This window comes from Anguilla rostrata, chromosome 2 (genome assembly GCF_018555375.3).
Source record: "Anguilla rostrata isolate EN2019 chromosome 2, ASM1855537v3, whole genome shotgun sequence".
NCBI classification, from domain to species: domain Eukaryota; kingdom Metazoa; phylum Chordata; class Actinopteri; order Anguilliformes; family Anguillidae; genus Anguilla; species Anguilla rostrata.
The window spans coordinates 19,553,478-19,576,307 of record NC_057934.1 but is presented as its reverse complement, the minus strand read 5'-3'; the positions used below and the strand labels follow the sequence as shown (position 1 = coordinate 19,576,307).

General features: G+C 46.4%; 1 protein-coding gene across 2 annotated transcripts in view; it reads right to left on the bottom strand.

The window, feature by feature from the left end:
• LOC135247532 (metastasis-associated protein MTA3-like) overlaps positions 1-22,830 on the bottom strand; it is a 45,962-nt gene that overhangs the window by 22,194 nt on the left and 938 nt on the right. For both annotated transcript variants that reach the window (XM_064321077.1, XM_064321076.1), the window contains exons 2-8: positions 21,063-21,130; positions 17,358-17,451; positions 14,944-15,070; positions 11,665-11,728; positions 11,328-11,445; positions 1,798-1,900; positions 779-878 (exon numbers count right to left, since the gene is read on the bottom strand). In XM_064321077.1, coding sequence (XP_064177147.1) covers positions 779-878; positions 1,798-1,900; positions 11,328-11,445; positions 11,665-11,728; positions 14,944-15,070; positions 17,358-17,451; positions 21,063-21,130 — 674 coding nt within the window. The remainder of the gene's footprint in view (positions 1-778; positions 879-1,797; positions 1,901-11,327; positions 11,446-11,664; positions 11,729-14,943; positions 15,071-17,357; positions 17,452-21,062; positions 21,131-22,830) is intronic.

Here is a 22,830-nt window from a genome sequence, read left to right as displayed (position 1 = left end):
TAAGAGCAGATTGATAAACAATTAACAAAAAAAAAGAAAAAAAAAAACATCCTATTAGGTACAAATGACTGTAGCAGATTCTGCTACCCAAATTCTATGTGTCACTGTGTGACAGATACGCCTGAAGGTTCTCAGCCTTATTATTTTTTTACAATAACAGATTATTTCAACTGACTTGTAGTCAATTTTAGTTTTGATATTGGTATTCCCTTTGCTGCATGTAGCTCAAGACAGGAACATTTGTTTGATAAGTAATATAAGTATCACGAGCACCTTTCATTACACTGGTGCCCCTAGAGGGGATTCCGTGTCAGCGCATGTAATCCATGTGCATGGACCGGATGCACCTGCGTTTCACTGCCCTCCTTCGTTTCACGGGTCATTACACCACACCATGCATGCTGGCAGCGCTGCCATCCCAGCTGACATCAATTTGCCACAGGCTTACACCTTTCCACACAGTGGTAAATACAATATACACACACACACACACACACACACACACAGAGGGTGATGCTCAAGAGTCTTGAGCTCTCAATCGGCTCTAGGATGCCTGGCTCAACCCCTTGCCTGCACCCAAGTCACAGCTCTGACCCCCACCGCTGTCCAGCAGCTCCTCCTTGCAAACTAGGCTCCGCCCCCTAAGCAGTATCTCCACCCCCAAGATACTAGGCTCCGCCTCTCAAGCCACGGCTCTACCGCCCCGAGCCGCGGCCCCGTTCTCCGGAGCCCTACGGTCCTTGACCTGGCTCTCCAGCAGAGCCTCGTGGTCCCTCACCAGTGTGATGTCTCTGGAGGCCGCCGCCGCGCTCATGTGCAAGCTGGGCTGTCTGACGGAGCTGCTGCAGTCCAGCGCCCGGGCGAACGTCCCCACCGCGCTGCGGGAAGCAAAAGGGCAGGAAAGCCGCTGTCACCATCACCATCACCGCCATCATTCAAAAAAAACGCATACGTACCTAATAAAGTCCCTTGGCTGCTTTTATGAGGAATTTAAAACCAGAGGAAGCTGTTTTATAGCGCAATTAGTCTATTCAATATTATTCTAACCCCCTATTCCCGCAGGTGAAAAAGCTTGAAAATCACTCGCTCACAGATCCCTCCCGCTCCGCGCGTTGCCAAGACAAATCACGCGTCACCCTGCAGGGCTACGTGCGGGCCGGCGAGTACACGGCCCGGATACGACAGCCGACCGCGGTGCCGGTCTGTGCCGCCGTGAAAGTGCCTTAAAAACTGGATTGGGTGAAGTCGGAATTCATTTTCGGCAGCACGTACTGATGACATGCAACGTGTACGCAAACGTGCGAGCTCCGAGACCACGAGCTGGGCTTGTGACGCCGTACTCCACTGCAGGTTCAGTCGTTCTGTCCCGGACTGGGAGCCGACAGGCAGGAAACGAGCGTCGCGTTCGCGCTGCCCGCAACACCGCTGCGGTCCCGTACCCACTGTCTTCACGCAGCGGCCGATGTTATTAGACTTCGATTACGCCGAAACGCATCGACGCCGCGTCTTTTGTTTTAAGCCGAGATAAGCTGCCTCCGCAATAAGTGAGACGGCAAACGAACTGAAGCCGTGCGCGGGATTTATTGATGGACTTGCCGATTTGTAGGAGCGGTTTCTGGAACGGGCTGAATGGTTGATTGATCGATCTTATTGACCAACTTTACGGACAATGGGTCCCATCCTGACGCGGCTCGATATGGGGAAAAACAAGCTTAAACCCGCTCCCTGTTACTCCAGGTGTGGATGTCCCAGTGAAAAGACAAATGGGGGGGGGGGGGGAAAGGTCAAAGGTCATACCGTGCAACAACCAGGAACTGGTCGATCTGTTTGTTTGTGAGCGGGCACTCGGGGTCCCACATCTTCACCTCCAGTTTGGACTGGTCCCGGTCATCTGGTTGACCTGTATGCAAAAACAGGAATGGAAATACTGATTACACGCGCTGATGAAGCCCTGTATGCGGCGTCTGGTCCTTATTATTTCTTCATTTTCCACGCTGAGACGAGAGGCCAGCTCTCTGCTACGGTAAAGGAAAGCATGCGGGGGGAAAACTCGTGGCATGATAACCAAATCACAGAGGACACACAAAGCACAAACAATTTGAACACTGCAATCAGAGGAAGGGCACAAACAAATTGAGAGGAGGACAGAAAGGTTGGTGTCAGGGGAAGAAACATATGAGAAAGGAAGAGAGAACAAGGAAAGAACCACTCGCCGCTCTTTGACTAGTAACAGTACATCTAACTGTACTGCCTTTCTTTTTGTCTTTTTCTCTTGAAAAAAAAAACGAACAAAAAAAACATCACTTATCTGTAGTTTGTTGATAAGACAGCCAATCAGCAGCTTCCATGTGATCCTGTGATGTGTTTTTGTCAGTCACATGGAAGCTGTAAGGCCTTCCTACCGATTGGCTGCCTTATCAACACCAAATGAATAACAATAGTAACATTTTTTCCCCAAAAGCATTTCACTCGGCCTCTGGTGTTTGGATGTTTATTACCACATAAGGTATAATTATAAAAGGCAAAAACATCGGCAATACACCAGATGGTGGCGATGATTGTTACTGCAATTGATAGTCATCGTTGCTATATATCGCCCAGTCCTATGTGCGCCACATTAAACAGCCAAGCATGTTGCTAAGAAACATGAACGGAATTTGAAGCTGTCCCCTGCGGGACTAACGAAAGCAGTGAATTCGGCTTCCCAGGTCGCCACCCGATTCTGGCAGGACTGGTAACTGTTCTGGCCTCTCCCGTGCTAACTTTCTGTGCTGTGCGAGTGCGAGTGCGTGAATGTGACCATGTCCATGTCCATGTTGAGAGCGGGGAGGGAAAGCACTTTCCGGGGACGGCGAACAAGACGAACGAGACGAGGGGGAGGAAAAGCAAAATTAAGAGCGTGGGCGGAACGACGGTGAGGAGGAACGAGGGAGCGGGGCTGGCAAGCGCGGAGGAGGAGGGGGGAAAAAAAGAAAGTGATGAATCCCTTTTCCAACCCAAATCTCCCAGAATGCACCTCTGTGGCACTGGAGGGAAACGCGGCTCATTGATTATTTACAGTTTAATTTAACTTCTAATGGGCGTCTCTCGCAGTGGCTGTCAGTCCGCCCGTGACAGGGACTCCGCGTGACGGCTACTGAGCAAAATTAATGGACGCGAATAAACGAACCAGCCCGGAGAGCGGTGCGTAACCGTGGCGACAGAGGGAATTAAATCATTCAGAAGTGGAGGCATGAGAATGCGAGGGGAGCAATCAGTAATCCACCCACCCTTCCATCGTTACCGCAGTAACGATCGCCATAATAATCATTGTTAACAATATTGCCCCACTGCTTCAGTTCCTGGGACCAAAGGGGACATGTACATGTTTATTCACATTTATAAATATATCTATATGAGTGCGCACGTGTGTATTGGTATTGTATTCAAGTGTCATTAATTATGAACTACAAAATGCAGAGACTTAAAAAAAAAAAAAAAATCCTTCCTGGAGCAAATCAGTGGAGTGACATGAAACGAAAAATGAATAGTTCCCAAACCTCTCCATGCCAAGGACCCCTGAAATATGCGGTCACCTTGCCATGGCCCCGTCCAAGAAAGCATAGACTACTGTCCATCCACATACTTTGTGAAGCACAGCACAATCTTGGACTATACTGAAATTTATTCATCTACCGAGATCCTGTTTCATTTCCTTTTACCTTGCTTAATTTTATGCATTGTTTTTCTCCAGTCAATTGCCACCAACTACTCTGTATCAGCAAACACTTAAGTAAACTAATCCCAAGTCAATACCACTTCCATTCCCTATTTACATTACTTTCCTTTTATCCAGTTACTTTTTTTCCACATCAGTTTTCATAGTATTCCATATTAGCAGCCCTCAAGATACATTTCAATAAAACGAAATATTACACCTACTCGAAGTATTCTTGTACTTACTTTCATTTTATCCAATTACGTTTTGCAAGATACATTTCAATAACAAAGAAGAAAATACTGTATTTACATCAATAAACATCTATAAACATGTTTATGAGAGAGAAGGAGTGTGTGTGTGTGTCTACTTGCAGTCGGGGTCCGTGTTTTCTTTAAAATACTTGGAGAGCAGAGAATCCTGCTTCACAAAGGTGTTGTGGCAAATGGAAGTAGACATTCAATAGCTTTATCAAAGAGGGAGGGCAATTCATCCTTCACATATATCCAGTACTCAGGGAGTGTGACAGATGAAAATTTGACTTTCAGTTCCCCCCTATTTGACATATCAATCAGTTCTTCTTGGGACTCAATGTCCAGGCTGGTCCCACCTCCAGGACCAAAAGGGTCTCTGATCCAGCTATGGTGTCCATCAGCCAGGTCAGGGTAATACTCTTTAAAATAAATCCTCCAGGTGTGTGGGGTGTGAAATCACCAGGGTGAGAAGTTGTCTGACCCTACACGACTGGACACCAGGTGTGGCTGAAGGTGCGGGAACATCTCTGTCACTCTACCCGTGAATTTACTTGTCCACAGGGTGATTTGTTTTGCATGAAGGCACACACTTTGTCCTGGACATTTAATGTGTACGTGACACTACCCTGCAGGCTTCGAGTCACATTCGAAAATGTCCGACATATATGCAGGTTTATGTCTCCGAGCAGCCTCTTGCATGCTGGTGTTTTTCAGACCACAGGAATGCGGTGACCTCCTCTCCTGGCTCGTATACACAGATGACGACTGCCCCTCTCGCGAGCTGGCGTGCGTTAGAGTGGAGGAGCAAGCCCTCGAAACCGGCGCCCATCTCGCCGCACAGCGGAGCGAACGGCCGGCGATTGAGAGGGCAGGCTTTGATGAAGTGCGCTATATTAACAACATCCTATAGCTGCTTCAGAAAGCTCATCATCAATCCGCTTCGCCACGAGTGCCTCCCGATGTGGCGTACGACGCACGCCAACTGCGTTGGGGGCTTTCTGCCGGGTAAGTGCCGTGACTCCGCTACGTTTTCTGGTCATTGAAGCGGCCCCGTCAGAACATACACCCACACGCCACGACCAATCAATGCCGTTTGTTTCAATATATTCATCTGAAACTCACAAAATGTCTTTCCCAGTGGCTCTGCTTTCAAGTGCAAAACAATTATTTTCTCTACAATGTTCTCATCACCAATAAACAAGTGTAGCATTACCTATATCGGTGCTTTCACCATATGGGCTGGGCCCCTCCTTCTCCAAAAGTGGAAGGCAAACATCTTGGGCCATCTCACTAATACGTCTGGCCGCTGTGTTATCAGAGAGTGGCTCAGCATTACCGTTCCGAGCCACTTCATCACCCCGTAATTCACGAGCGATGTCTTTAGCAGCTGGAAGACTGAGGCTCCCTCCCACCGTGTGAACTTTGAGCAGGAAATGTGTTAAGAGGTCAAAAGGACACCCTTAGAGCATGCACCGAAACTGCTGCTTGCTGCTTGAATACAGCTGACTGCCTGTTAAGCTGGTCTTCACTTCCTTGGAAAAATTTGATTCACCTTCCTGCTTCACTCCATGCTTTTAGCCAGTGTTTTAAATGTTTTGATGGCTTCAAGCACTCATTAGATAGGGTTTCAAGACAAAGGACAAATCTTGGGACATCATGTCCAGCCTTCCTCTTGCTAATGGTGAAGCCAAACTTGATACAGGTAGGCTTGTATTTGCGAAGCTTCTTTCTGGCCTTACGTGAAGTACTTGCTACTGGGCCATCTTCGGTCTCCTGGTCAGGTCTTTTTCGTTTTACCGCAGGGCACTCACTCAAATCATTCCAGATTTGAAAACGAACAAGCAGAACAGAGAAGAATGATCGCAACAAAGTTTCTCAGCCAGTGCCCTACATGTGCAGTCATTATCAAATCTAGTCATTAGCTGGAGCAAAGCATCCCTGCGCAATGACGGATGTTGACAGGCACTATGAAAGATATGTGGCAATTGTCAGTCTCTCGCGGCCCCTGCTTTGAAAACCCATGATGTATACGGTTTGGACAGGGATTCACTGGGGATTCAAACCCAGAGGCCCCGGACCCATGGGCAGGAGCTACGGCAGATGTGGACCAGGAGAAAGGAGCTACATTTGGGAAAGCACCTCCCAAATGTAGACCCCGACCCCACGGACCACCTCTCCAACCGCTCGCTTCCCAGACCGTCGCTATCTGGACCGGACAGCACCTCAGACTCCACGCCCCGCCCCACTGACACTTCAGACAACAGCTGTAGAAACAGCCAGCCAAAACCTGATTAGAATAGACGAGCGAATAAATGAATGGATCGATTCATTAACTTCAATGCGGACGGGATGCTTTGTCCTTCGTCCCGATTTCATCTTTCTGTCCGTTTTCTGCCTTATCGTCCGCGTTCCGCCGGCTCCAAGCCTGGCGTCACCTCGCGTGATTCATTTCCTGTTATCACACCTGTGTTGCCCTCTGTAAGAATGGCTGAGTGATAATCCCATTGTGAAACACACAGCAGATAACCTTTGACTGGATGCGATGATAAAATGGGTATACGGACATCCGAGTGCTGTTACAAACTGCACGTGTGCGTGCGTGTGTGTGTGCGTGTGTGTGTGTTTGTGTGTGTGTGCGTGCACGTGTAAACTTGCGCAAACAGGGGTGGCTTACTCTCACTCTCACACAAAACACACAGACAAATGCACACATGCACATGCACACACACACAAAGGCAGACATGCATACACATAAAAACAGACACGTATACATACGGAGAGACTAACACGCACATGTATTTACAGACAGACATGCACGCAGATGTCCGTATGCACAACGCAACAGCACGCACACAGTCAGACGCACACAGGCATGTGTGCTTACACAGGCAAAGCCTGCTGCTTCCTTACAGGCTGTGTCAGAACTGAGGAGAGGGTTTAATGAGTGGTGTGAAATATTAACTGAGCAGATCTGTGCCTCTTCTTTCTGTGGATGCCTCGTCTTCATCATCATCATCTCTGGCACAAACCCACGCTGCTACCATCTTCATCTCCATTTTTCATCCTCATCATCACAAGCGCACATGCTCGTGTAAGCCATGCGTGAAATCACTGCAGTGATGCTCCCTCATTTTCTCAACAGACAAAATTACTCAACTGACTCACTCACTCTCCACCGACTCACTCACACACAAGACTCTAGAGCTTATAAAATCAACGCACCAGAGCTTATAAAATCAACTTCTGTCATTCGTAAAGCCAAAAGTGTTCCAATTTGCTGAACCTTAATTAAGGGGCGTGGCCAGAGGCAGGACACACGTAGCTGGTGCTCCAGCACAGACTGCAACGGAGTGTTCCGTTACCAACGAATGGGAACAAACAGCAACGCCCACTGAGCTTTCGCCCTCGACCCCGTTAAACCAAAGAAGAAAAAGGGCCACCGCACACTTTGTAGATACAATACAGCTTCCGTCAACCACTTCTGTTCCGTTGGCATGGCGATGTAATTAATTCTAGCTCACTCAAGTTGCGCGAGATAGTAGAAAGAACATGTATACGGCTATACGGGTATGCTGCAAACACACCGCTAGCGTGCAGAGCTGAGGGAGCGCTCACGCGCGCACGCACACACGCACGAGGCAGACCTTCAGCCTTTTATGAGAAGAGAAAAGATATTAGCCACGGTACATCGCGGCTGTTCAATTAAAGCTGGTCTGCTGGAATTATTAATGGTCATAAATCAAAGGCGTTTAATGAGACGCATGAATATTGCAAAAGCGGAGCGCCGAGACCCCTGCCGCGAGCCTGCCCCGCGAGCCTGTCATCCCGACTGCCTCAGCGCCTCATCCGCCAGCATCGCGGGGAGCACGTGGACCAGCGAACAGCCTCCACCCACACCAGGCACCACCCGCACCAGGTCACACCCACGTCAGGCTCCGCCCACACCAGGTCACACCCACGTCAGGCTCCGCCCATACCAGACTCCATCCCCATGAGCCCACCCACATCAGGCTCCACCCACACCAGGTCACACCCACATCAGGCTCCGCCCATACCAGACCCCATCCCCATTAGCCCACCCACATCAGGCTCCACCCACACCAGGTCAAACCCACATCAGGCTCCGCCCATACCAGACCCCATCCCTATTAGCCCACCCACATCAGGCTCCACCCACATCAGGCACCACCCACACCAGGTCACACCCACATCAGGCTCCACCCATACCAGACCCCATCCCCATTAGCCCACCCACATTAAGCACCACCCACACCAGGCTCCAACCACATTAGGCCACACCCACACCAGGCTCCACCCACATTAAGGCTCTGCCCAAAGTCTCCACCCAGAAACCAGGGGCCTCGTGCATAAAGCGGTTGTGCGCACAAATTTGATCGTTAATCGCGCGTGCGCCCAAATCCACACCAACGATGAAATGTATGAATCTTGAAATTGTCGTGAAAATGTGCGTACCTCTTCACAACCTCCAAACCATGCATACAAACTATTCCAGCATTGCAGGCAGAGTTTTCCCGATCTCTCAACAGCCGCGATTATTTGAAAAGTATGTGTATGAACGGGAGTGTAAATGTATCAGTTCAGTTGTTTAAAACCAACAGCAATACGTGAATTCCAACAAAATTCCAACAAAAAATGCCATTGATACCTACATGTAATGAATGTGGGTTGTATTAACATCTACAAACACGCTACAATAATAATCAATAAAAGGCAGCTCCTGAAACATAGGCTGGCATTCACATTAATAATAATTGAGCCGAGATATTAAAATATTGCGTTAAACCAATGGAAGAGAAGCAAAACGTGAATGGCTGAACTGCACGGCAAAGGCGACGCGTTTCTTAGGCAGTGTCTTAGTGTCGGCCCACTTCTTCTTCTGGCCAAGGTTCCCCAACCTCGTTCACAGCTGCTGCCACAGCTCGCCAAGCGACATGTTTACAGTAGCTTAGCTGGATACAGTCGGCTACTGCTGATGGGACCAAACAACAGTTGTGCTCTAGCCTGCTCCTCCATCAACAGCACTTGAATTTCGCATTCAGAGAAGTTCTTTTCTAATCTCTTTTCCGTCTTTATGACTGTACGTTTTAATACGGTTACAATCACGTTATTTAGCAGACCGGCACCTGGAAACCACTCCCTCCAGCCTGTACAGTCAGGGCCACTTTCTGCCTTTGGAAGACAGAAGAGCTCAACCCTAAGGCCCGCGTGTCACAGGCTGAGGCAAATGTTACTCACGTAATGGGGAGCAATAGAAGCTAACGCCTTTAGCTGAAGCGCTAAAGGCTTTACAGCTAAAGGGGAACCGCGCGGCAGGACGCATTTATGAACCCACCACCCAAGCCTTGTTTACAGAGAGCGGGACGGGTGCGCCCAACCCGTCTCCAGCGTTTCATCGCACGGCGCTATTTCCCAGAAAAAAACCGTTCGTTCCGCGACTCTGCATACACGCAGAGAGATGTGCGCGCAACCAGGGTTTCCACAAAAACATAAGTGCCGACGCAGAGGCGGAAAGGCACGCGGACGCGCACGCGAAGACCGGCGGTGTAGCGGTTTCCAGCTCGGGGGGGGGGGGGGGGAAGGAGGGCTTTATTTGGAGAGCCCTACCGAAACCGCGCCGAGTCGATGAGCCGAGCCTGCGCACTGCGCTGTGGGCAAACACTAATCACCCGGGGAAACGGGAGCAGCTCAGCCGGCCGGACTACACCGCCCCGGTATTGATGTAACCCTCTCGGGACAAATAAATATCTCCTCACAATGGATAATTCTGGATTACACCGGACTGAATTATTCATAGGGAGGGAGGAAGGGTAAGAGAGAGAACGAGTGAGAGAGACAGAGAGAGGGGGGAGAGAGGAGAGAGAGAGAGAGAGAGAGAGAGAGGGAGAGGGAGAGGGAGAGAGAGAGAGAGAGAGAGAGTGTGCTTTCACACCTGCAAGCCAAGGGAAACGTACAGCTCAGAACAAATGGAGTGCCACATCATCACTCGTACTGGACTGCCTTCCGGAGAGGAGGGACGGGAAGGAAAGGAGGGGGGAAAGCAAGTGGAGAGAAAGTTAAGGGAGGAAGAGAGGACTTCTTTTGACTTTGCCTTGTGCTTTTCTCTTCTTTTTTGTTGGCATTTTGCCAAAGAAAAGGGGCGGGGTGTAGCCGACGCACCAGGTTTGGGGCGGTCAGGCACACGAGCTGACGGGCAGAGATCGGGTTCGATTTTGCGGCCGGGATGCTCAAACCCCCTTGCGCGTGTCAGTCAATGCAGTGATGTCATCGTGGGGCTCCGATGCCCATGAATCAGAACAACTTTTACAGTTTCAGAGAAAAGCCTGTAGCGGGTCACAGCACCCCGACTGCACAAAATGAACCACACTAGCACTTTGGGTTCTGCAGCAGAACCCCTTTCAGACACAGATCTTTTAACCCTATTATTCCTCGATTCTTTCTATTTGGAATGTCCAATTATTTATCATGGCTTCCTCAGGACAGCAGACGCAAGCACATACGTTGCTGGCTGATGTGGCTTTTAACCCTTCGAAGAGTTTTTTGGAATGTTTTTTTAAATTTTTATTCTTAGTCAGTGTTCTAGAAGTCTTGCTTTAGATTATCAGTAGTGATTGCTACATCATCATTAGAACGTTCAGTTAAGAACATTCTAATCACATATTTGTGATCTTAGGCCTTAAAGGGATAAACTTGCGGCCCTCAGGCTGTGCAGCGCAGTCGCTGCAGTTGAGGAGCGTACCCCCGATGCGTAGACACCGCGGGGTAACCGACCTCGCGCGACGGGCCGAGGACGGACGGAACGCGTCGGTGACATTACAGCCAAACGCGCGCTGCCTGCCAATGCCAAAGATGCCGATGCCCCAAACGAGAATGTTGTTCCGAGTCCAAAGGGCTCCAACATAAATCACTAAATCACATTTAAAACAGTTCAATTGTGTGGCTCTGGGTTTTCAACAGAGGGTCCATAGACGCCTGGGGTCCTTGCAGGTAGTGTAGGGGGGTCCCTGGCCAGATTTCATGTGCAAGTACTAAAAACAGATTTGGGAAAATATTTCAAAATATGAAACTTTTTAAGCACAATACTTTTTAAACTTATGCCAGCTTTCCCCCAGATGTTTATGATCCCGGGTGGGGGTCCCTGGATCAGAGAAGGTTGAAATCCCCTGCTGGTTCTGGCTGACGCGGCCGGGATTCCGTACCGGATTGCTGAGGTGCATCCCGACACCACAGACCCACCACTTCAGCAGGACGAACCTCCTGGCATCGGAGGTCAGAGGCGTGTGGTACCATTTTGGCTGAGCTGGGGATAAGGGAGGACTGAATGGGGGGGGGGGTGGCGGTGTGTGCAGGACACTCACCCTCCTGTAGCATTTCCGGGACGTCGGCCTGGAAACGCGGCCCCACCCGTATCTCGCCCTTGTCTGCCAGCAGCGTCTTCTGTGTGGGGTCGTACACCAGCGAGTAGAAGAAGGAGTCCTGGTAGAAAGAGAGAGGGGATTGATAACTGATAGCTTGACGTTTACATTTTTTTTTTTAATGTCCTCGAAAAGAAAGGTTCCCTGAAGCAGCCGTGTTCTGCAAGCATTGTGGAACGCGTTTAATTTCGTAGCCGCTGAGCTAACAGCGCACTTTCGCTCGACGTTTGACTTTAGGATCCTTCCACCCGCGCCCCCCCTTACTCACGGCCAGTCATACCTCTTTGTCCAGGTAAGAAAGGACAGACTCCGTCTCGTTCAGGAGCGCCACGCTACACTTCCCCCTGCCGAGAAAAACCAGCCGTCAGAGACGCACCACACCTGGAAGCACCGCTAACACACACACCTGCCCCTGCTCCTGAACCCCCCCCACCCCCCGCACCAGAGTGAGGGAGAGGTTACAGCCGACAGAGGTAAAGAAAGATTTTTTTAAATTCAATTTTGAAGTTAACTTCATTGACCAGCTTCTGCCATAACACCTAACCGAATTGTCAGCAAGAAACATCAAAGACAAGAATCTCATATTTGTCCTCATATCAAAACAACCTCCACAACATCATCACCTACAAGTGAGAGAAGACACAAAACTAAAAAGGTTAGAGACTTCTGCATTTATGACATTAAAAAGTGAAAGGCAGCATTTCATCCTGAAATAGCATTATTTAACACGCCATTCTGTGTGTGTGTGTGTGTGTGTGTGAGAAAGTGAGTGAGCGAGCGAGAAAGTGAGAGAGACAGAGTTTCATGTTCTAGCACATTTCTGTATGTATGCTTTGGCAATACTTACAAGTGTATTTAATGCCAAATATGCATTTTTGAATTTTAATGTGAATCTGACAGGGAGCGGGATGGAGGGAAGGAGAGACAGAGAAAGAGAGCGAGAAAGAGAGCAAATACCCCTCCTCCTGGGAGAAGGTTTGTAATGAAATGCCTTGGGATCGCTCAGATTTCACATCAACACCGGCGTTTGTGTACCAAGAGCAAACTGCGATCACTGCTTGCAAGCAGGAAAGAGACAGATGGAGGAGTGACAGGAGGGTATGAGGGGAGATAAGAGAGTGAGTGGGGGGGGGGGAACAGGAGCTAGGAAACGGTGCAGTTTATTCTTCCATGCGGCTCTCGGGCTGAAAGGGATGTTGCCATGGTAACGGACGCCGAGCCAGAAGGGGGCGCCGGCGAGGAGTCCCGCGGCGAGCACCATTTGAAACGTCGTGCTTAACGTGCTGCCTGTCCCCGCACGGTGACGTTCGCAGGGGTGCACATCTGCCTCAAAACTCCCGACAGGCAGGGACCGACCTAGTGGCGAGTGACGGGCGACATTTCCACCGAGCTCGGTGCTGCGCGTGCAAAAATTTGGGGGGAAGCGCCGACGAGCTTCCGCTCGCTCGCACAGAAGAGAGGAGGGCCCGCAGCGCGTCCGGGAACAGGTCTGCGGGGCGGGGACGCGACTCCAGGCGCGATTAAGACGCGTACGCGTGTCTTTTTCGCGGATGCCGCCCCCGGCTCGCCCGAAACGCCGCCGACGTGCAGGCGTGTTCACACGCACCAGCTGGACACAGGCTGCTCACTTCGCAGTCCAACTCTAAACAGAAATCAGGTTGGGGGGGGTGGTAGTAGAGGGGGACACGTGTAGAAGCACAATCCAAACAGCAAATCAAATTCTACAGCGACAACAGGGGGAGAAATATCTGTACTCACAACTCTAAATGAACGCAGGACTGGATTGTTCTTACAAACCCTACCTTCCATCGAAAAACATTTCAAAGCACTAAAATAACCCCATAGATGTGTGCCCCCTCCCTCTCATGCCCTCCCTCCTACATGTGAGATCCAAAACCCTGAGTGTGATCTGCTACCCTCTGGATTTTCTCCCTTTCTCAGTTCACATTAATGCTCAGACATTTGAAAAACATAAAGGGGAGGCAGGGAGGCTACAATAGAAGCTTTCAGTAAACAGGGATGCAGAGGAAGACATTAATGGTCTTTATACAGGAAGATGTGGCCCACCACCATGGCCAGTATCCAGCCCCCATAGTTCAAAGTTCCCACAGAATACCCTGCTAGCCCCACGGACCAGCTCATCACTGTAACTGAGAACGTGCCCTCAGTGATTGGCCAATGGGGGCAGTGTCAGAGAACATGAATTACAGCCTGAATACAGGCGGAGCCAAACTCTGATTGACAGGCTTATATATATATGTATGGGAGAGAGGAAATTAAGGAGAAATGCACAAGCGAGCAAGTGGAAGAGAGAAGAGGACGAATGGTGTGAGGAAAAAATAGGATGCGAGAAATGGAGGGGAGGACAGAAAAGACTGGGAGGGTGAAGAGAGTAGGCAGGAAGAAGGAGAGAGAGGGAGGGAAAAGGATGAAAAGGTGGCCTTGACCCTGAAACCAACTATCAAACCACAAATGCTAACAGATGGGATCTCTTTGAAAATTTCCAATGAGAGGCCATCTGAAAGAGATAAGACCACAAGAGATTTCTGAGCAGGGCGGACTGTGTTTATTAAAAATGTTTGTTGGCGAGGAACATAAGACACCCGCAAATGAACAAGAACACAGTCAGTGAAAGAATGTTCAGAGCTGAAAGAAACAAGTGAACTGAAGAAACTGGCTACATCTTGTGCGAACGACCTATATGCGAACCGACGACCGAAATGACAGATAGAACTGGTGTAGTCGTTCACAAATGAGACACGCGCTGCTTTCTCAGTAGCCAACTTGTAATTCTCATGCGCTGAAGTAGAACTTTTTATCGATCGATTATATACCAATAATTAACTAACTTTATTCTTCTTTCAATTTACAATACATTTTTATTGTAGGAAATACATTTTATTGCAAGTCCACTCCATTATTCAGGATTTGTAATAACAGGATCTAAGTCTTGGATATGTTATTTACAAGTTTCTGAAGTTTTTATTTTTTTCATTTTTATTATTGTTTTTGTCGCTGTTGCTGTTGTTGTTCTGTTATCAGTCAGGCTTGAGCAAATTAAATAAAGCCATGGCTAATTAGATTTCCTTTGAAACACAGGCTAAATGTGTACAAACGGACTACAACTCAGTTAAATTGAAAACTGGGGTGCCTTGTTTGTACATCGGTGCCCATCAGCTAGCTTGGACGCTAAGTTGGTCGCGAACGAAAGACTAAACAAAGTGAACAAATTGGTGAACAATTTTTTACGGTGAACTGACTCAATGATTAGAGTCCCTGAAGGGAACTGGAATGGCCCTCACTAATTTTAGATCAGTCCATTTGTGCTCCAGGACTTCCTGAAAGATCAAATGTCTCTAGTGCTCTGTTTTCACTTAAACCCCAGAGAGCAATAGGTGCGACACCTGTGATTCACAAGCTAGTATAATGAACAGACTCGGATGGTGGTGAGACCAAGTGCACTTCTGGACTGCGAGCCCCTTCAGGTGTGTGTACGTGCATGTGTCGGTGCAAACGAGTGTGGGTGCGTGTGTGTGTGTGGTCAAGTGCGGTGAATTACCTGATGTGCGTTGCCGGCAGCGACTCGTATTGCCGGGAGAGGAAGAGTTCTCTGTGGCGCAGCTGGTGCTTCTGTTTATCGCTCAGATCCGGCTCGCTGGGGCTCTCCTTCTCCTCCTCCAGGTCCTCTGTGCATGGGACAGAGAGACAGTATGCATCAGAGACAGCTACACACAGACAGCATGCATCAGAGACAGCTACACACAGACAGCACGCATCAGAGACAGCATGCATCAGAGACAGCTACACACAGACAGCACGCATCAGAGACAGCTACACACAGACAGCAAGCATCAGAGACAGCTATACACAGACAGCATGCATCAGAGACAGCTACACACAGACAGCACGCATCAGAGACAGCATGCATCACAGACAGCTACACAGACAACAGCACCAGAAGCTACACACAGACAGCAAGCTCGGACAGCTACCCACAGATAGCACATATCAGAGACAGCTACACACAGACAGCACGCATCAGAGACAGCTACACACAGACAGCACGCATCAGAGACAGCTACACACAGACAGCAAGCATCAGAGACAGCTATACACAGACAGCACGCATCAGAGACAGCTACACACAGACAGCACGCATCAGAGACAGCTACACACAGACAGCACGCACCAGAGACAGCTACACACAGACAGCACATATCAGAGATAGCAACACAGACAGCACGCATCAGAGACAGCTACACACAGACAGCACGCATCAGAGACAGCTACACACAGACAGCACATATCAGAGATAGCAACACAGCAAGCTGGGGTGGGCGGTATAAATGGTATACCAGTAGAAATATGTGTCACAATATGAATTTGGCTACATCGTCTAAACCAGTAGAGAGATTCTGATGGTTACATTAGAGCATCGGTGCAAAGATTTCGGTCAGAAAGCACGGCTCAACAATAAGGAGTGCCCACAAGAAGATTGGCTCAGGCCTGCTGATTGATTTGTTACTTGCCCAAACAGGCCAGTACCCTAAGTAAGTCTAATCTGGGTCGAAGAGTTTTTTTAACCATCCTGCAAACTATGCTACAACTTGATCATTTCTGTACTGACACGTGCTTATCGATAACGAACAACACAGCTTGATTATCAATATTATCAATAACAGCTATCTTCAGTGTTGGTGTTAATGCAAGATTCTGCTTTTACACAGAAAAGAGCTAAAACACCGATATGCTGAGGCGATGACCCAGACTTGAACCACAACAAAATAATTACTCCTGTTTGAGCTAATTGTCTTTTGGTCTGGAATTTGTGTTGTTCATTGATCACAATATTTCCAGTTGTTGGTAGCATTGCGAGATTCATAGAGAAAGCACTTAATTTGAATGAAAAGTAGAAAATGAGATGCCACGCTCTAGCAAGCATGCTCAACACAAGTAAATTTAAACAGAAATCGTTGCTTGGGTTTTTAAAAAAAATATTATTAGTCTGTGTAGCAATAATTCTTTATGTTCCAAATGTTAAGATTATTTGAATCTTATTTCATCCTAGTTTCATCCTGCTTCTGTTACAAGTGTCACAATAAAATTACGAACGGCATACATTTGCCGTGTTATTATCGTTAGTAGGCGTATTACGGCGAAACAATAACGGCTAATTAATAATAACCTTATAGTTAACTCCAGGCAACAGTTAATAGTCCTGAGCGTTGTATCCCTTTTAAACCACGTTCCAAAGCAAACTGGCCGTGGGCACATACAGGTAGCACACCTCGCGCAGACCGCACCGGAAATACAGGGGAAACACCGCAAAGCGAGTAACCGCTAAAACCGCGAGCGAGGAGAAGCCTCGCTCGGAGCCGACTGCGTTCAGGGCCGCTCTTCCAGCGAGGAAACGGATCGCCTCGATTAACACTACTCGCTTCATTTGCGGCAGAGCCTCATTGAGACATTCCTCATTACTGCCAGCCAGCACCAAGACAGGAAGCAGAGGGCAGCAATTACAATACAGAGATAATTACTGCCATGACAGGCTTTCATGGATTTCCATTAGAGCCATAATGGGCTGTTATGAGAGGGGGACGTTTCGGGGCAGACGCTCACTGTCTCCTACAGCAACGTCACAGACAGACGAACCCTGGGCCACGCAAAAAAAAAAAGGCTCCTCTCCTGCCCTTTAGCCCCACCTTCACACCCAGCAAATCCTTCCTTGTTCAAAATCTCACACACGCACCCCCCCCCCCCCCCCTTCACCACACACATTTCCCTCATAGTCATGGGTATAGCTCCTACCCCACCTGCTCCTACCCAAGCTACTGTATATCCCACACCTGGTCCTACGGGCATAACTGCACAATCCTTCATACACATACTGTACTCCCTCCTTTCTGCCTTCACAAACACACACACACACACACACACATACACACACACACACACACAGACACTCTAACTCACTGGCATGTTTGTCAGCCAGCTGGATGAGGCTGTGTGAGATATCTCTCCGTCTGTAGAAGCACACCACCTTGGCTTCCACGTTCCCACTCGCAGTCTGAAACGGAAACAAAGACCGTTAGATGCTCCACTGACAACAACTGACTGCCCCCAGGCTCCAACATATGACAACAGGACATCCTGAAACTGAAACTATTTTTAAATGAATAAAACATTCTTTTCTCCAAAGATTTCCACAATTCTGCAGGGCCGAGAATACTTCAAGGACTTTTTAGATCAATACATTACATTATATTATATTACGATCACTTAGCAGATGCTCTCATCCAGAGCAACTTGCAGAAGCAGAGAACATCAGTGTTAGTCTGAGGAATACAAAAGTGCAACATCTCCAAGAAGGCACACTTATAATCAATGTGTACAGTTAGCTGAGCAAACCAACAATTAGTATGGCAAACAAAAGTAAATACCACTACACAGCTAATCTTCACAGTTATACATATAACCCTTTATTACTCCAAAAGGACAAAGATACATAAGGAAGGTAGCTAAAGAGGGTCCAGGAGAGTCATGGTGCAGTCTGAAAAGATGAGGCTTCAGTGTGTAGATGGGCACAATCTGTTAAACTGACCTCCAAATATATTACTGTGTAAGCAAACATACATCTTAACTTAGTTAATTGCCAAGAATCCTCGCAAAACCAATAATGTGGTTATCACTTGCAGCATGAAGAAAGTGCTGGAACATTAGGTAAGAAGGTTAAATGTACCTGTGTCAGTATACCTGTGTCAGCAAATGGCTAGATAGAGAATAAATGTTCATAGAGTATATTTAATACAATGAACTGCCATAATTACCTGTCAGGAGGGCAAAAACAAACAAACAACAACAACAAAAAAACAAATGTCTACAATTAGACCTACTGCATTACACAATACAAATAAGATTATTATTATTAGTATTTTTTTTTTTCAGATTAAAAATGACAACTAGCCTTGCGCAACTGTCCTACTGGCCTCCCAAAATCAAAGCAACAAGACAATAAAAATGCAAATAAATAAATAAATAAATAAATAAATACTTCAGATTAATAGCGGACTTTGCCCAGACCATAGGGATTGATTTCTTCAAGGAGGCCAAGCCAAACCAGTAAAAGACGTCTCTTGTGAGTTTAACTGAATTTGTGTCATCAAGAAGAAGCAGGTCAAGGAGAGCACAAACGTCCGCACACAGTTACCAGGAAAGACCTTTCACAGTGCACTTTCAGTAAAAATATTACAGGGCACCCCCAGACCACCTGAGTGTACAAGCCTCTATGTGTCTATCCCACCAGGTGAATGCTAATATAAAATGCACAGCACAAACCATTTCTCTCTTGACCCATTTAATTAGCAAATCTGGATCAACCAGCTGTTTTAATACTCAAGCATTTACTCCATTTCGAGTCCTCCTGTGTTCAGGGCAAAGCTGCAAATCCAGGCCCCTTTCACTGGAGCCTCAGGGAACACTGGATGAGCTCCTCCAATTAATTTTACTGCATGTTTTTATGACACATTTTGAATGCAAAAACCCGGAGGCTATATTAAAGACCTATTGACTGTTGGATTGGACAGCCAATCGTGGAGATGAGCAGATTGGTTTCACCGTGATATGGTTATGCCCGAATGACAGGGACACTGAGATGACGCAAGGGGTGTGTGTGTGTGGAACATATTCTGGTGCCTTAAAGCAAGGGGTGATGGTAAATACCCTTCCACACCTAATTCCGCCCATTCCTGAAGTCATCCTATTGATAAATAAAAAATGAATACACAAAGTTTACATAGTGGCCCTACTGTTGAAACCCAACAGGAAGAAACAGGAACAATTTCCTGTTTAACTTGGTGTGCCATGATTTTCTCTCACTGAGACCAGTGAATTAAGATTCTGAACACGTCCTTCTAAAAATCTTAGTCTTTTTTCTTTCTACTGTCTAAGAACTCAGGTCTCCAGCAAAAACAGAAATTATTACTGTGGAGGAAGCAGCGACGGCATCAAATGGAGTAGGTAATTGAAGAGTGAGATGAATCTCTCCTAAAGGAGTGATTTTCTGAAAATGCACCAGCAAGAGAAGTTCCATTTAATCTGTTCACACAATAAAAACCTCTTCTCAACCTTAACCATCCTCTTGACCGGGGGAGGCAGCAAAATGTCTACACCCTTTACCCTTATATGGACGCGTATTAAATTTGCAGGAATGTCAACAGGTATGGAGTAATGGAAATATCCCTGCCAAAGGTACTCTGATAAGGCAGTATGAGACGACAAAAATATATAAATAATAGAACTATGTGCTAAGGGTAAACACCATGATTATTAGAGACATAGGTGTGCTCTCACTTGTCTGTTGTCATGGAGACAACAGCTGAGGCGACCCAACATCTGTCGACTGCGATCAGATTTCTGGGTCTAAATTTTTACTGCCATATAAGATATACCAAACATCACAGCTAGCTTTATCACTGAGCCTCATTAAAATCAAAATCCTTAAAGCAAGCCTCGGGTTACTTCAGAGTATTTTTTGAGTTTTGCACCTTGGTGGCAAGCACAAAGCAATTTTACTGGATTTCCCATGCTTGCGCAAAGATGGCTTTCAATTGGTGTTTGAAATGGCCAGCGTGACGGTAAGGCACACCCAAATTCTGTAAAAAAATATCCTTATCCTGACAACTGGTGTAGTGATCTTTCAACTATACTCACATCATCTTCAAAGGGCCCAGGAAAAGAGGGTGAGACACACCATTTGTGGGTTGTGTTATTACTGATGATAAAGGGTACGATTCTGGGGCCAATATTAATAACCGGTATTTGGCTGGCCATATAGACTAATGCCGAAGCCAAATCACCAATATGTCCCCGTTTTACATTATAGCAAAATGAAAACTGCAAAGAAGATTCCAAATTCATGATCAAAGTAGACGAGCATTATATAATATAAGAACTTTTATTTGAATCTGAAAATACTTCCAATTTATTATTAAGCAGAGAGCATTACTCAGTCTACAGCGACTGAGTCTCTGTGTAGTCTTGCTTGTAAGAGGTAGTCTCTCTGTGCATGTTGGGTCATCATATTTGTCATAATCTTTGCTTAAGAGCAGATACTGATAAGTTTGCTTCAAGCTATTATAGGATTCCCACTAATTTTAGGAAATAATTTTCCAGGACTTTTCAAGGACAATTTCCATGACTTAGACTTACAGACATGAAACATGGACAATGGTAGCCCAACGCTGGTGGAGGACTGGAGGGAGGGGGGGGGGGGCATTTCAACAGCCTAAACATAGCAAACTTTCATCTTCATTACCCACACAGGTCATATTTCAAATCCAGATTCATAGTCATTTTGCCACATCACAACCAATTTGTTAACCAGTTTATTTGAACAAACTATCAATTTAGAGCAGCAAAATAATTACTAATAATGTGTTTGCATTCAGATAAAGGACTGATGGTTATTCAAGTTTGCATATCAATCCCTGTAAGCATGATAATTGAGACAACAGTCCAACTTTTGTAGGTCATTTAAAAAAATCATGTTTCTATTAACGTAACACCTCTGCTCCTTATCGATAATAACCCAGGCCTTTCCCTCCAACCTCCACCTGCCAAATTATGCGCCCCTGCTCAAACAACCCGCACCCACCCAACCCAATCCCCAGTTAACTGTACCTTATTGAGCTCCTCTATTCGCCGAATGAGATAGGGGTTACTGGAGGAATTCTCGAAGAAGACATAATCTATAACAGAAGAGGTAGAGAGAGATCTAGACTAAGCGTTTGCTTTTTTCATTATTAGTTACACAATACATCCAAGCAAAGCCATACAAGACATGCACAAACAGGTTATCAGAGAATCATACCCAACAGCATTAACTTAAAATAACAAGATCTACCGTTCCATCTTCCTTTATCCTTTATTTATATGTGGCCAAGAGAAAGTACAAATATTTCACTGAATATTAATGTATTTAAGTTGGTATTACTTTTAGCAAAATTGTGGTGTAGAGATACAATTACTGCGTAGTGCACCAGAAACTTTTGGTTCAAATTTACTGCAAATGCTGCTGTTCAGCTACCCAGCAAGGAACTTGGCAAAAATTGTTTATCAAAAGCAGAATATGGAAGATCTGGAAATGTAGGCAATATAACTGAGAGTGTAAAGATGTCCCCAAATTGAAGCCTAATCACAGCAAATGAAAGACTTGATAAAGCTTAACTGATACTGAGACGACACTTGTACTATAGGGACAACACCTTTGCAAGCCTGTGCATTTCGCACATAAAAGTAAAGATTCATAAACCAGTGGCAATAACAGGAACACCATGCTGCACCACTCTACATGACCAAACTTGCACAGGATATTTCCACACGGAAACATTAGTCCACTGCGTGACTTAACTAAGAACAGAGCTAAATCATCTTATTCATGGCATTCAAGTTATCTTTCAAAACCAGTAAGTGAATACGACTCATACTTTGGCGCTCATAAGATTCCACAAGAATTTAAGTAAACAAACAACAATAGTGGATTAGCTTTCGACGTTTTTCTGCCAAATTTGTTCCGATGACAGATGTGTCAGAACTGTCTGTGATTTTAATGAGGCTAACGTTATAGGTTTCACCGGGTGTATATGCTTACTTCGTGGGAGGTGTAACGTTCTGACAACCAGCTGATAATAACATTAGCGTTACATAATATTGTTCATAATATTGTTCTAACTCTGTAGTGATATCTCAAAGTATTCTTGTTTGCAACCGATAGAGCATTTACTACATCTCATTAATAGTTAGATCGCTAATATTACCGCGATATAACATTTGGGTCATAAGAACACCACGCGATTTTCCGTTACTGTTATCCATTAGCTAGAAACATTTTTTTTGTTTTACAAGTAAATTAAACTGATTAACTTCAAGTTGCAAAACCCATGCGTAGCTTATACAGCTAACGACATTTAAGTGAACAGTTCTTCAAGTTTCAAACTAACAAAGGTGAGGTACATTTACGCGATGACAATTACAGAGCCAGTCACGTGACTTTACTGTAAGAGGATGGTTTGTCCGTCGGCTGGCTAACACGCTAACGTTAGCAGTTAAGTGTTAGCTAGCTTCATACCTGAATAAATGGTAGCCAAGTGCACGCAAAAAATGCCTCCTTTACAATATTTCAAAGTTAGCCATCACTAACATTGTCGGTTATTGATTGCATGTGAGTGAGTTTCTGGATTTGTATGCAGTTACGTGTGGTTTTCAATCACAGCACACTTTAAAGCCATATATGAGATGATTGACTAGTTTGATGCCAGCAATCTAATGTAGCTTAAAAAAACTAGTCTAGGATAGTTTCATCTCAACAGGCAAGATGTAAATTTGGTGCATCCTGCAAACAGCGCGTGTGTTCTGAATGGCACTCGTTCCTGAAAAAACTACATTCGGA